Raw genomic sequence first — 15,005 nt, 5'->3', positions numbered from 1 at the left:
TTTGCCAATTTTTCAGATATTCATTCGTTTTAGGTCTACTCAAGACCGAATCGGTGGTTTTTTACTTTTCGTGCCTGTTTGTCTGTCTCTTTGTCGGTTTGTCTGTTCCACCATCACGTCGAAATGGCTGGATAGATCTCAACCTAACTTCATATTTAGAGTATACTTATCCCGGAGAAGGTTTCGATATGCATATCGTTTTTAAATCATTGAATAGACGGGGGTTTATAGGAAAACCAGAACGGTTTTCATCCATTTTCTCTTATACTATTGATTTTCTGTAAACTCCGTGGACCGTACGTGAAACGTCCCTTCATTATAATCAACTTTCGTTATGTTCAGAATTTACCTTACTCTTCACATGACGTAAAAATTTACTATATTCTGCGGGTATCATGCTCTGCATTGAGTGACCGACAGACCGACAACGAACCTACAGGTTACCATGGCAACGTCTCTGACTGCTTGCCACCAGAGAAGTAACGTATTGCCATTCTCCTTATCATGCATTTAAATTCGTGGTTTTTCCTTGGGTAGAAAGCAAGAGAGGCGTCAATCGGCCTATCTGCGGGATATTGGCGGAATATCGTTGGAGGTTATAACCGCCCTCGAATAGATTAAGTAATAACGACATTAGTCATCTTCTTATCTGTTTACGTAAGAATCACTGCCCCTAAATTTCTCCTCTGATACCTCTTTATTATATCCTTATCTCACACCAGCATAATTTTTGAGGGGCATTTCATTTTCCAATACATTCACTTGGCATTTACATATTTGTCGTCATGCGGCTGTCCGCAGTTATAATCCATTTTCTATTAATTTCAGCTTTCTTAACTCTATTATTTTCTTCCTTAATTACTCCGTATGTACGCGAGTGCTAGAATCTACTGGATATATTTCCACCAAACTTCATATTTAGAATCTACCTGTCCTTGGGTAGGTTTTAGGGCAAATATTGTTTATAATTCCCTGAACTGAGTGGGGGTTTATACGAAACCGGCACAGTGATTTTGCACTCCCACGAAATATACACAACGAAACTTAATGGAAATATACCTGCCTTAGTGGAAATTAATTTCAAAACCTTCTTTCTCATGTGCATCATTTCGATACTAGGATTAATAAGGGAGATATCATTAACGGACCGTTTTTCGGTACAAGTCCCATCGGACGGTAACTCAAAAGCGGGTGCGTGTAAAGCGTATTCCTTACAACTTGAAAACTACTGAAGATATTCGAACCAAAATTTATATTTAGCATCCACCTGTCCAAAGGTAGGTTTTAAAGGTCAATAACATGTCATGTTCCTGAATGGACTGGCGGTTTATAGGGAACCGAAATGGTGATTTTACTCTCCCACAATATATACAGTACAAGACCAACCTGACTGGAAATCGACCAAACGTGATGTAATTCCATCTCTAAAACTTTTTTCTCATGCATTTTTTCGCCAGGAGGATTAATAAGGGAGATCATGAATGGTCAGTTTTTCAGGTTCAGTCCAGCGGTCATAGCCCAAAAGTTGTTGTACGAGGAGCAGATTCCTTATCTATATAAATAAAATCGTAACGACTGTGTGCCTCTACATTGACTATTTTGGCTAAAATTCGTACAGCTTTCCGTTTAAGGGGTAATGATGACCATCTGCATAATTTTTGGTATAGTTTCCTGAAAGTCGTAATTTTTACCCTCCTCGCCCAAAATCCAGATTGCGGCATAATCTGCCAGACGAAAAAGAAAATTGAAATTTGACAAAATTATACGTTTCAGCCTGTAACGGGCGGAAACATCCAAGATCCTTAAATTTTTCACTCTTTATCCCCGAAGAATATCGAAATATGGAGGCAATTTTAATGATGGTGCAGACCTTCGGTAAGTCCTATCACATAACGAATTGCACAATCTCCGTTCAATTTGGAATAATCTACAACCTTGGTCTTATGACTTTTTGTCGTATCTGTATCCCTTTTACTTTTTATTTTTCTCTATTAATCGATGTTAAGTAAATTTGGACTTTTCACATGCATAATTCATACTTTCAATCACTTATAGGAAATATAGAATCATCAAACTCTTCACGAAAATTGGCCCACCCAGTAGCCATATGTGAGCCAAATGCTATGTATGTAGCTGTCACATAATTATCCGAAAAGTAATGCAATGTGAGATAATCTTACGAAAACTGTACCCTGTTCAACGTTTTTAACTCACCCAAGAATAGATGAGATATCATAGGACTAGCCATTTAGGCCACTAAATCCGGCGTCTTATGGTATAATCCTTTCTCGATATGATGTACGTTTAGCAGCAGTTAATCTGTAAATGAAGGTATGCAATATTGTAAACACGCATTTACATTACTTTCATATGTCGATCTATATATATTCTCTAATGTCGATTTGTAGCGATCGAGAACGGGTGTGTCTGCTATTGTAATCAGTACTCCCCACACCGACTTTGACTGGCAATAGGAATGGGGCCCTTCTCCAACTCCTGTATAACTGGCAGTAGTAATGAAGGCCTATCATTATAATGAATAATTCACTTGTCGATTTGACTGGCAGAAGGCAAGGGAGCATGCAGTTTTGTTTAAAACTCCCCTACCCAATTGTGTTTGGCAGTAGGCAAGGATGCCCGCAGTTATACATAAATGTCCTAATCGAAAATGTGACTGGCATTTGGCATTTGATTGAAACTCACCAACTTGGTGTGACTGGCGGTAAGCTGGCTGGCAGTAGGAAAAGGGGTCTGACATTATAATGATAACTGCACAACTCAATTTCGACTGATATTAGGGTAGTTGCCTGCCATTATAATAAAGACTCCTCAAATGTTATCTCTCTGGAAGTAGGCAAGAGGGGCTGCCATTGTAACGAAAACTCCCCAAATCGATTGTGACCGCGCAGTAGGCAATGGGGCCTGTAATTATAATGTAATCTTCCCAACTCGATTGCGAATGGCACTAGGCAAGTGAGCCTGCCGTTATACACTTAAGAAAATGAAAATTGGAACACCATGAAGGCATTGATCATTTGTGTTGATTTTCAAGGTATGGAACGATGCCATGTAGGTATGTAAACGATCAAAGTTTCAGACGCATTGGATTGTTGCTACAGGTCTCCCCACGTGATAGGTCGCGGAGGAATCAACTCCAGTATACGGACTCTGGTGTAGCGTAGTTGACTTGCGGTCTGTGCACTGCAGTGTTCCCCGTCAAACATGTCTCGATGACAGAGAAGAGCACGCTATCAACAACTGTCGCCGTTTGAGAAGGCTCGGATAATTGGGCTGTGTGAGGCTGGATTATCGCTAACCCGCCAATGCACGGGTTGGGTCTGTGAGACCCATGCGCTTGTATTTCCAACATTTTCTGATAGACGGTGATAGCTGCATACTTCCGGCTTCTGCTACCTTCCTTTTATCACCGGTGTAGTATTCCTGCAGACGAACATGGAAGTAATTGCTTTAGTACGTGAGCATTGGTAAGTTAAAGTGCTCTGTGGGCCTGTGAGACCCAACCCGTGCAGTCGTGTAAGTTTTTTAAATCATAAACATTTTAGTCTTTCCATATTAACCGTGTACATAAAGAAGATTATATGGTGATTATTACTTAGCGTCTTGTCCATATCCGTGGTTTAGCTAACCTGGCTGTCTTTCACCTTAGTTCCTTGGGTTTTAAGTACAGAGGTGACACTGAAAATGGGTTGACCTAGGCTAATGAGTTCGTTTCTTTGTAGGTCTAAGAAAAAGGAGTGTTATGATGTCAGCAATCCACGTGATATGGAACGAGTTGCCACATTATTGGAGGAACCATTATCAGATGATGAAATTTACTATGGTTTTCCTCTCGTCGATGCACAGCGACGATAAAACTAGGAAAGTATAGAAGGAAAGAGGAAGCCTGTAATAGTCACATTCTATAATTCAGGTAAGGGTGGTGTAGCCTGTGTAGACGAAAGGACGGCTCGAAACACCATAAGTTGGACAATGGTCGTCCTCTGTGCGTTGCTGAATATTACAGGCTTTAACGAATATTTAATATTCAGAGCCAACAACACTAACTCTCCAGACGCAAGGAACAGAATCATTTTATTTGAAGAAACTCTTGTTTCTTCTAACTGAAGAACAAATAAGTGAAAGAGGTGTCTCAAGATATATTCCTAAGAGCATTCGCGATACTGTAAGAAGGATATCTGGCTTGACGGCAGAATCAGGGCGTGAAAATACAGAAAATAAAAGAGGAAATCGTGCGTACTGTAGAGTCAGAAAAGACCCGCTACTCGTGCTGTTTGTGCAGAAAGTAAATGTATCTTGAACCCTCCGTATTTGTGTGCAATGAATGTAAAGCTGAAATTTGAATGTTCCAGTGAACATTCTGGATCGTGAAGATTAGGTTATGACGATTTCATAAATTTTGACTTGATAAGTTCTGAATTTTGTGATCAAATACAATATTGTGTGTAAATTTGCAGTGGTTAGAGAATTGCTTTGTAAAATGTTAAGTAAGTGTTAATCATCAAAGGTTTTTGTGACAGCAATGTGTTTATGATATTATCGGAATAGGAGGGAATGAATATTGAAAATAAAAATATATTAGCATACTATAAAAAAGAAATATGATGATGGGTCTGGGAGACCCGACCCGTTTACTCATGTAACTTTTTGTGACCCGTGCACTGGCGGGCTAAGGACTGTCGCTGCACGTGTTGGCCGACAGGCATCTACGGCACAACGTGTATGGCAGCAGTGGTCAAATGAAGATACCCAGACTCGTAGACCTGGCACAGGCCCAGCGCGACAGACAACTGTCAGAGAGGATCGCCGCATCACTCGGATGGCCCGGATGGAACCCTATGCAACAGCAGCGCAAATTCGAGCAGCTGTGGCACCCAACCTTACACAGCAAACAGTTGGTAATCGCTTGCGTGCTGCTGGCTTACGAGCCCGTGTCCCTGCAGAAGGTGTTCCATTGACCCCACAACAGCGACGTGTAAGGCTAGCCTGGTGTCGAGAAAGATCGATGTGTGTCGACGAATGGCATAGGGTCGTCTTTAGTGATGAATCGCGCTTCTGTCTTGCCCGCAGTGATCGCCGGAATCGTGTGCGCCGACGTAACGGGGAGAGGGGCCGACCAGATCTTATTGTCGAGAGGCACACAGGGCCAACACCAAGCATTATGGTCTGGGGAACTATTGGCTTTAATGTGAAATCACAATTGGTGCTTGTTGAGGGCACTATGACTGCTCGACAGTACGTTGATAGGGTACTCAATCCAGTGTTTGTCCCTATGATGGCGAACATTGTTTCAGCAGGACAATGCCCGGGTTCACACTGCACGCATCTCCAGAGAAGCTCTCCACGACATCACAACCTTAGAATGACCCGCCAGATCCCCAGACCTCAGTCCTATTGAGCAGGTGTGGGACATGATGGGTCGACAACTGGCCAACCGTCCTCAGCTACCCACAACTCTGGAACAACTGACCCGTGCAGTACAGCAAGCATAGGCCACAATTCCTCAGGAAGCGATCCAGGGCCTTATTGACTCCATGCCTCGACGAATTCATCAATGTATTGCAGCTCGTGGTGGACATATCCTGTATTGATTGTTGTCCAAACATGTGGTCAGAGGGACCTGGAAGTGTAATAATCGAATCAAAACCGAACACTCGGCCTGCATGTTCAATTGCAGCAATGTAGCACCACTCCTTCTGGGTGTTGCAATTTCCATTTTCTTCAGTGTATCACAAATCCGTAACAAACAGTTTACATTGGAAACGGCGTATGGGGACTTCTCCATGCTATTTCTAGGATAACGCTAAGAGACATGCAATTTTAAAACAATCTTATTTACTGCATGTAAAATATTCGAATACAGTGCAGAATACCGTAGCGAAGGACGGATACATTTGCTAGTCATAAATATAACTATCACCATTCTGACTAGTCCCTTTTTATGTCTGCCGAAGCACTCTCCGTAATGTAGGCACAGTTCATCTCAAAATTTCCGGATCATAAGACACTCACAGAAGTTTGCGCTGCCTGTTTATTACTTTCACATTGCTCTTACGTCTAATGTTGAATTGAGGGCTAATTTTTTACTGAAATATCGAACGACACTACTGTTCATCGGACGTAGAAGAAGTGCTCATCCTCCCTCTACAGGTCAGCGTGTAAACTTTCCTGGTAGCGTCTAACAAGACATAAGTAAAAGTGAAAATCCACCTTCTCAATACTAATATTACACTAAAAAATTTATAACATTTACTTGGAACTAGTTTCGACGCTGGTGAGCGTCATCCTCAACCAAATATGACCAAATATGAGAACATATTTAGCTGAAGATAGTTCCAAGTAAATGTTATAACATTTTTAGTTTAATATTTGTACTGAAAAGATGGATTTTTAATTTTACTTATCTATTACTCTCGGTTAAGTGCGGACTTAAAAATGAAATTCTTAAATTTAAGCTTCTAACAAGCCATTAAAATCTATTTCCATGGCCCTTGTCTTCCAGTATCTCAGTAAACGGTTCAATGTTTTCTCCAAGTGTGCGCACCTGTGTGTTTTGCCGTTTCCCTGCGACTAGAACAACAAACTTATTTTGTTTCTGAAAATCTCTAATCGCCACTTTGTACTCCACATGTCGGTAGCTCCAATAGTCTTCCCTGCTTTGTACATTGTACAGGCTTGTAAGGTATAATTACTTCATAATATTTCTGATTCCACATTCAATATTACTTACAACTGTCGAGCTCGTATCTAAAGCCGAGTTGTGTTCATTACTATAGGTGTTGTCTTTATTTCTAAACAAGTCTCAAACATTGTCATTTTATTAACAGCCAGATTTTCTCTACATTTTACCAAGAGTCACCAACCAACAGAATCACTGTTCACTCACCGCTACAAGCCGATGACCCGACTCATTTCTCCAGCTGGACACGGAGAATTTCAAACTTGGAGATCGGCCACACTGTTCTGAGATGGCCTCAGATCCCAGAATCATGGTAGCGAGAACGAAAGAGAGCAGCATTGTGATACCTGTAAACAACATCCACATAGTTTTACTGGAAATGGTCAGGATATAACATAAATCCTAGAAGGCAGACAGTCAGGTGGATGTTTTTCAACTGGACGCTGGTGATGGTACTAGAGGTAGGTATTAGTGAGATCAGCATTTTGCAGATACCATAGCTTTAAAGCTACCTTGCAATACAATAGGTCATTTCGCTAACTCTAAACATTTGTAAACAATTTATTTGAAATCGTTTTAGAGTTCAATGTGATTTATCATCCAGAGGATACGCTAAATAATGAGAAAAAGAGGAAGAAGTCACCCGAACGGACGGAACTACCTGACAGCATTCTCTGGGGCAGGTTCAGGCGAGGTAGCATTCTTACGGGACTTGTGGCATCCTATGAATAACCCTACATTATTTGTGACAAAGAAGTTGTTCTTTAGAAATCCTCTCCATCCCCCTCATTTGTTACTTAGTATGGATGATCTTATTTGAACTTGTACATGATAACCCTTGGGTGAAATTTCCCAGTAGCCACTTTCCCTGTTTGAAGGAATCGTAGTCTTAGTTCGAATGTTATATATTAAACTCGTCTTTAGTAGCGCTGGTGTATCTCTGCGCTTTAAAATTTGAAGCCCAACAAATTCTTTACCTTGCAGAAATATGTTTACACGAATGTTAAGCAAATTCATTATGGAATTTACTTCAGGTGTTTATCTTGCATGGACTGTTGGCCAATAATTTCTCCGTGTGTTTAGTACAAGCCATCATCAATCGACATATAGTCTGTGACCAAGAGAACAATATAAAGTAGAGGATATTTTCTTGTTAGAGCCAGAAATCTCACGCTAGTTATCTGTCCAAAGCTGGTCATGTTTCTACGAGAGTAAATGTTAATGGTGTGTAATATAAACCTGAAGGAAGCGCAAGACATCTATAGAATTGAATTCATCAGTCTTATTAGTGGTTTAGACAGTTACATTTTTTTTCAAACCATTAAGTATTTTTAGAGATTAGAATATCATGTACAGTATGTAAAGGAAAAGAGCTCTGACGCTATTTTATTAATAGTTCTGAATGTATCAGCCAATTGTTTAGTTACTCGGGAGAAATTGTGCTTCTAAAAAGTGCTATTGTGGTGAAAAGTGTGTATTTGTGTATTATTTTACTGAACAAGACATATACTTTAAACTAGCAAACGTACCCGTGCTTCGCTATGGTATTCTACACTGTACACGGATATCGACGTAAATTCCTGTACATGCAGTGAACAAGATTTTTTTTTAATTGCATGTCTCTTAGCGTTATCCGAGAAACTGCATGGGGAGGTCTCCATACATTGTTTCTATTGTAAACTGTGAGATGCAATGTTGTGATTATAACAGCAGGCTCACTTGCCTACTGCCACTCACAATCGGTTTGGGAAGTTTACATTATAATGGAAGGCCCCCTTTCCAACTTCCAGACAGATTACATTTGAGGATTTTTCATTATAATGGCAGGCAACTTCCCTACTGCCAGTCAAAATTGAGTTGTGCTGTTATCATTATAATGACAGGGCCATTTTCCTACTGCCAGCCAGCTTAGTGCCAGTCGCACTGAGCTGGTGAGTTTCCATTAAAATAGCAGGCCAGTGCGCCTAATTCCTGTCACATTTTAGATGATTACATTAGTTTATAATGGCGGGCATACTTGATTACATTCGAACACAATCGTGCAGGGGAATTTTGAACAAAATTACATTCTCCCTTGCCTTCTGCAAATCAAATCGAGAAGGGAATTATTCATTACAATGGCAGGCCCTCCTTACTAATACCAGTTACACAGGAGTTGGAGAAGAACCCCATTTCTACTGCCAGTCAAAGTCGATGTGGGGAGTACTGACTACAATAGCAGACACACCCTTTCTCGATCGCTACAAATTGACATCAGTGAATATATATCGATCGACATACGAAAGTATATGCATGTTTAAAATATTGCATACCTTCATTTACAGATTAACTGCTGGTAAACAATGCTTCATATCGGCAAACGGATTGTACCATAAGTCACCGTATTTAACGGTCTAAATTGCTTTTCCTATGATTGTTTTTCGTAACTCATCTATTCATGGGTCAGATAGGTTTACAACCGTAGAATAGGGTGAAATTTTGGGAAGTGTGTCTCACTCATTCCACATTGCCCTGAAACCACATGCTCTGATTAAATATGTTTTGAAATCTAGTACTGGCATTACATTCCATAAATGCGACTCCATATAACGTGGCGATAACTCCAACTTCCGTAAAAATAGATCTGCTTTGCACTTGTCTTTGCACGTCCCAGTCACTTCACTGAGCAGTTGCATGCAGACAGGCTCGTACACACGTCTGTTGACAATAGCCCGACTCCAGACAAGGCCGATAATTATTACAATCAACGCACGCGACTGTTCTACAAACCTAACTACTTAACCCTTATCAATCGACAACTCAACTGCGGCCGGCACTATCCACTCGACATTTCAACAACATTTATTCATGACGAACCTGCTTTTATATACCTGGTGATAAAGTTGTAGAATCTTCGGAGTGCGGCGAGAGTAGGAACGTTCTGTGTCCTCCTTCCTGAAATTCCACCGACATACCAGATTCCATCATATGCCCTTAGACCGGCTGGAAGTCCCCGACCTGACTCATTCATCCCTTCCAGAAAATATCGGAGGGGCTTCCGAGGTACTGGCAATCGCATGACTACGTAACAGTACTAATGGTGCTGATAATAGTCATTGTAACTACTTACTCGCTCCCTTTCATCCCACATACCTGAAAGAGCGAGAGTCCCCACTGCTGTTAAACACAGGTGTCCGGATACTTTTGTAAATCATGAGAGCAGTTTTGTATGTGGAATTAAATAACTCAGTTTCTCATCTGAGAAGTTTACTCCGTCACTATACGAGAAAAGTCTTTAATGTAAGTACTGACATACCTGTTCCTTATCTAGCCGAAATAATTTCGCTAGGCCTGCTTACATAATACAAATTTATGACAATAATATTATCCATGGAAGTGTTAAGTAAATATTAAGGCAAAATATAAAATTAGTTAAATAAATACTCACCGTGAAACTGAGTGATGGTTACAGCGCAACATTACAAATGTCCGCAATGTCTTATGTTATATATTGCAGGCAGGGGGTCTTGGACATTCCCCGCAGCACGCGAGAGAGAACATTATTAGTTGAACTGCTTATCTCTGCCGTTCGATAAAGAGGTCATAGTGTGCTAATCTTTTGACACACGAGTTTCTATACATTTTCTGCCATAAACTAGTACGAGAGAAGTAAGGGTAATACCGATCAGGGAATCAAAACCTCTGAAGGTGTGGAAGGTGAAGGCTACCACCAGTTATCAGCTCTATGTACTTGCCCCAGTATTGTAACGAGAATTAATTTCAGTTTGCCATGCAAAATCGGCATTCTCATTTCGAAACTGTCACCTCTGCCTGACCTGTAATTAGACTGAATTCTTTCCGGGTGTTACAGGAAAGGGTATGACTTATTACCCGGCTTCTAACAGAGGAAAGAAGGTAGTGGTCGACCCTCGGAAGAATAAAAATATAGGTAAGAAAGAAGACAAGAAACGCAATCACTGTGAAGAGGGTTTTGGGTATAAAGTACTAATATCCAGCGATTATAATTTCTTTCTCGAATTTTACAAATATTTTGGTCGTTACTTTAGAAACTGGACCGTTTGTTGATCCATCTTCGTATTCTTCACCCTATCTTGGGGGTGGTTATAGGTATTTGGGTGGCGGGGGGAATTACACCGAAATACCCATCTCTTCTAAATACGACAAGTGAGGAATCTGGTAAAGGATCAAATCTTTGCGAATTATATACACCGTCGTAGTGTAGGGAGGGACACATATGTATGAATGTGTATGGCCTCTTTCAAATGCAGTACCGTCAGGATCGCAATAACAAGTGCCGACGAGGGAATTCCGATAGGAGGGTTGAGAGTGGGTTGTATTTATATTTTTAGGATTTCTCTCAAATTCATTCCTTGAATATAGAGATTGCACCTAAATATTTGCAAAAATTTCTGAAGTGAATTCCCCAACTATATTATAACAATATACCTAGTTTTGGAAATGCTACAATACTGGGTAAAGATCAAAGCCGAACCGTTTAACAAAAGTAGCCCCATTCGAACAAAAAAGAATTTAGTTTTGTTGAAATTTCTATTTCCCTTCAGCACGTCCTGGTGGCTAGAATTGAAGTGAGATACTTCTCACATTTATTATTCAGTATGTGTAACGATGTTGTGCATAGATTGGTGTTCACAAATCAGAGGGAGGGAATGAAAAGGGATCCGACGCTTCGAAACATGAAGGTATCGGTCAAAGAAAGGCAAGGGCCACGAAGGGCGTGATAATGAAGAACTCCCTAGGCCTCGAGGCTTAATGCCGTCGGGGTCGAGAGGATAAATAAAAGGGAGGAGCCTGAAACAGGTAATTGGAAGCAATGCCAAAACTCAGCTAAGGGCACCGTGGTCACTAACTCACTCTCCCAAGTTTGTAGCCCCTGGTGCCCTAGAATTTTTAGGATGGCTGCAACATACATTCACATTCAGTTTGACACAATTTCGTTATGGCGAGCATTGATATTAACTACTGACTGCAGATATTTAAAGAAAGTGCACAATTGACTAAAGCATGCCTGGTAACCGCAAAATAGGCATACAACATTTGTGTCAACCTTCAGTTAATCAGTAACCTTGCACGATTTGTAGTGACATAGCCCCAGTGAGAATATTCATCGCCGATTATTGCCTTTAAAACTTCGTACAATTCACTGAAATATTGAATACAGTGCGCTTGGACGACTCACTGAAAAACTTCTTAATGCCATTAAATCAGAAATAAACAAACGTACAGTATTTATTTTATTGTTTTGAACCTAACGAAAACACTAGATTGAGCTGGGGTGCGTGACAGTGAATAAAGTTCACGTGAGGGCAAAACAATAATTTGTACACCCCTTTGATGGCCTGCAATCATCCAGCAACCATCGTGAGTTTGGCTTTTGACTTTATTTTTATCTGTATTCCACTCTTACAAAACCATACGAATGATATCTACCAAGCCTGCGACACGTTGCTTGAAACACATGTTGAACACAGTACTTAGATGGCTGTTGCAAGACATGTCTATGGTCTTCACTGGCCTTGAGAGAAACAAAATAACACCCATGAAATTTTTCCCGTAACAACAGAAATTATGACCTCAATCATTTCATTTTGAATATCTGCTGAAGTCCTTTTGAATGTTGATGCAGACAGTAAATAGTCTGAGCAAGTAAATTTAGAAGTTCTAAATAATTACTCGTGTTATTTGATTTAACATCTTCTCGATGACCATGTAAATGTATTCTTGTTTGAATTATACATCCAAGAACTTGTCTTTTTATGTTACCTGTTCATTATGCTTTATTGCGTGAAGACGAGCAGCTTCTGAAAAAAACATGCTCAATCCGGTGTGTTCTGATAAGCTGAAATTTATCTTTATTTAATGAATGCACCTCTGATTGTTTTAGTAAAGTTAGTTATATCAGATTTGTCTTGTGTACACCACTCTAAAGATTTTCACCGAACATGATGCGAACGTAGCAATATATTTTGTTTGTTTCACAACTACCTGTAAGCCAGGAGAAACTCTCATACTATGTAACTGAAATCGCCGTGTTTTCTTTTTGTTAAGCTCGATAATATTTCATTTTGGAGTAGTCCGTTTCGCCTTAAACTCAAATCGTTTTTCATAAATGTAATTTGATAGAGGGTTCGACCTTTATGTGTTTGACAAGTCTTATATTTCAGCTATGTCACTCATGGTTATCAAAGAAAATAAACATAAGAAAGGAAATTCAAACATGCTGAAACACTAACACAAAGAAGCTTAACAGCACCACGGAGCGCAAACCCGGCCAGACTACTTGCTATCGGGGGAGGTTGGTGGTATGTGAGGGGTTCACGTAAGTGAGCTGAGAATTCGTCCTTGCCATATCGCACGCAGGCAGGGAAACGCTGGCATTTCCCGGCGTATGCCGCTGTTTTCAAACGCAGGGACTGGCTTGTAAAACTTGTGTTGCTAATTAAAGTAATTATTGCTGGCCCAGTAATATGGTTTATGAAAAAAACACTTCAAAATGGGTATAGAAAATAACTGTCCAGCGTCAAATCTACTATAAAACAATTAAACGCACAGAAGCGTGGATGACTTCCAGCGTACGAGAGTACGAGCGTCCCGTGAACGTACACCACTGGTATTCTGATGTAAACTATCTAAATAGGCATTGCAGACCATAAATTCGCTGTGAGCGCTATCAACTGTTCTCCAAGGGAACGATATGTGCAAGCGAAATCATAAAACGCACGGACAATTTGGAGTAGGAGACTTGAAACTGCTGGGTTCGAAGTCCATCACGTTCAACAGAACGGTACTTTCAGTACGGTAGTGCCACGATCGAGATTATGGGAGTGATCGCTAACGATTACATAATTTTTTAATGTAGTAGAAACATCACGCCAGCGCTGATCGAAGAAATAAAACATCGCTAATATGGGACTCATCTGCGTTATGGAACTCGTGGTAACTTCAGTGATCATCATCTGCCAAATGGAGAGCTAAACTAATGGAGTGTTCAGTCTGTGTCCGGCGCCATCACAAATGGGATTTGGGTGAGTACCTGCTATAAAATATTTGTAAAATGTAAGGAAACACAGCCCGCATCAATCATCTAAATATTTTCGTACATGGGTAAATTTATGGTGAATATACAGCACCTTCTTCAGGGTTGAGTGAGACGTAGGTTTAATTTTCATGGGTTTCTTTTACGTTTGGAATGCTAGTTAGTTTGGTGTAAATAAAACCATCATTTAAAGTGAGAGGGTGATTTTCAAGATATGGTAAAGGCGGTAGTTAATGCGTTCATCTGTCTTTGTAAGACAGTGGGGCCCTACCCAAGACTCGAACTAGGAGTCTTTGCAAAGACAGAAAAGCCAGTCATTTAATAGCGGGGTATTAACATGGTTGCCGGATATTTCAGGTATATGTATGAAGAGGGTTTTCGACTGACACGAACCCCATGACTCCCGACTAGACGAATATTAGGAGATGTGGCACGCTTGGATCGTGTTGGACAGAATTTACGTGGTTATAGATTTTCTTCGTGCCTTTGCTGGCGGGACCTAGTGTTGACAGTGCACTATGTCTTCTGGTACGGGCTAGAATAAACTTGTTACTTTCATTGACCTGTCTCAGTCTCTTCCTTGGCTTTGACAAAATGAAAGTGACTGAGGTATTGCACCCTTGCAGAGCTCCTTCGGTATTTACTGGATGTTGAAATGTTGCCTCGGCTGCCCCTAAAAAAAAAATACTTACCGAAGGTGTGTGAGATCCTCTTCTCAGGCGCGATCAGTCCCCGTCGTCCAATAGGGATGCATAGGGATAGTGCATTGGGAAAACTACTCATTATGTTAATTATGACACAGACTGATTTGAATTTAAATGTGTATATAAAATTTTTATTGATGAAATAAAAAAAGTGAAAATATTTTTTTTTATAAAATTGTGAAATAAATTTTGCTAACAGCATTACGTTACATTAGGAGACTATACAAATTAAAATCTTTCTTAATAACACACATGACCGCTTCATTTGTTAATTAATAAAAAAGTATAATTAATTATTTAATTTTATATCAAATAATAATAATTTCCAAATCTGTTCACCAAATTTCTTGTTATCAGTGTAACTGTATACATTACCAGGATAGTAGCGTTTATATAACAAGTGGATCAATAGATAACAGTATTAATAACAATAAGAATATTTGATAGTAATAATAATAATAATAATAATAATAACAATAATAATGTGAGTGAAATTAAATGTGGCAAACACAAGTTAATAGTCGGAATACTATTTGTCATCACTCGAAAT

At 40.0% G+C, this 15,005-nt stretch overlaps 1 protein-coding gene across 1 annotated transcript in view; it reads right to left on the bottom strand.

Moving 5' to 3' along the window:
• The window catches only part of LOC136872790 (uncharacterized), a 59,883-nt gene extending 49,705 nt beyond the window's left edge, over positions 1–10,178 (bottom strand). Inside the window, exons 1-2 of the mRNA XM_067146631.2 lie at positions 10,125–10,178; positions 6,905–7,044 (exon numbers count right to left, since the gene is read on the bottom strand). Of these exons, the coding sequence (XP_067002732.2) occupies positions 6,905–7,036 (132 nt within the window). The 5' untranslated portion in view covers positions 7,037–7,044; positions 10,125–10,178. The remainder of the gene's footprint in view (positions 1–6,904; positions 7,045–10,124) is intronic.
• Positions 10,179–15,005: the final 4,827 nt, after the last annotated feature.

The sequence above is a fragment of the Anabrus simplex genome, chromosome 4 (genome assembly GCF_040414725.1).
Source record: "Anabrus simplex isolate iqAnaSimp1 chromosome 4, ASM4041472v1, whole genome shotgun sequence".
NCBI lineage: Eukaryota > Metazoa > Arthropoda > Insecta > Orthoptera > Tettigoniidae > Anabrus > Anabrus simplex.
Note: the sequence above shows the minus strand (reverse complement) of the source record. Positions and strands in the feature narration are given on the sequence as shown.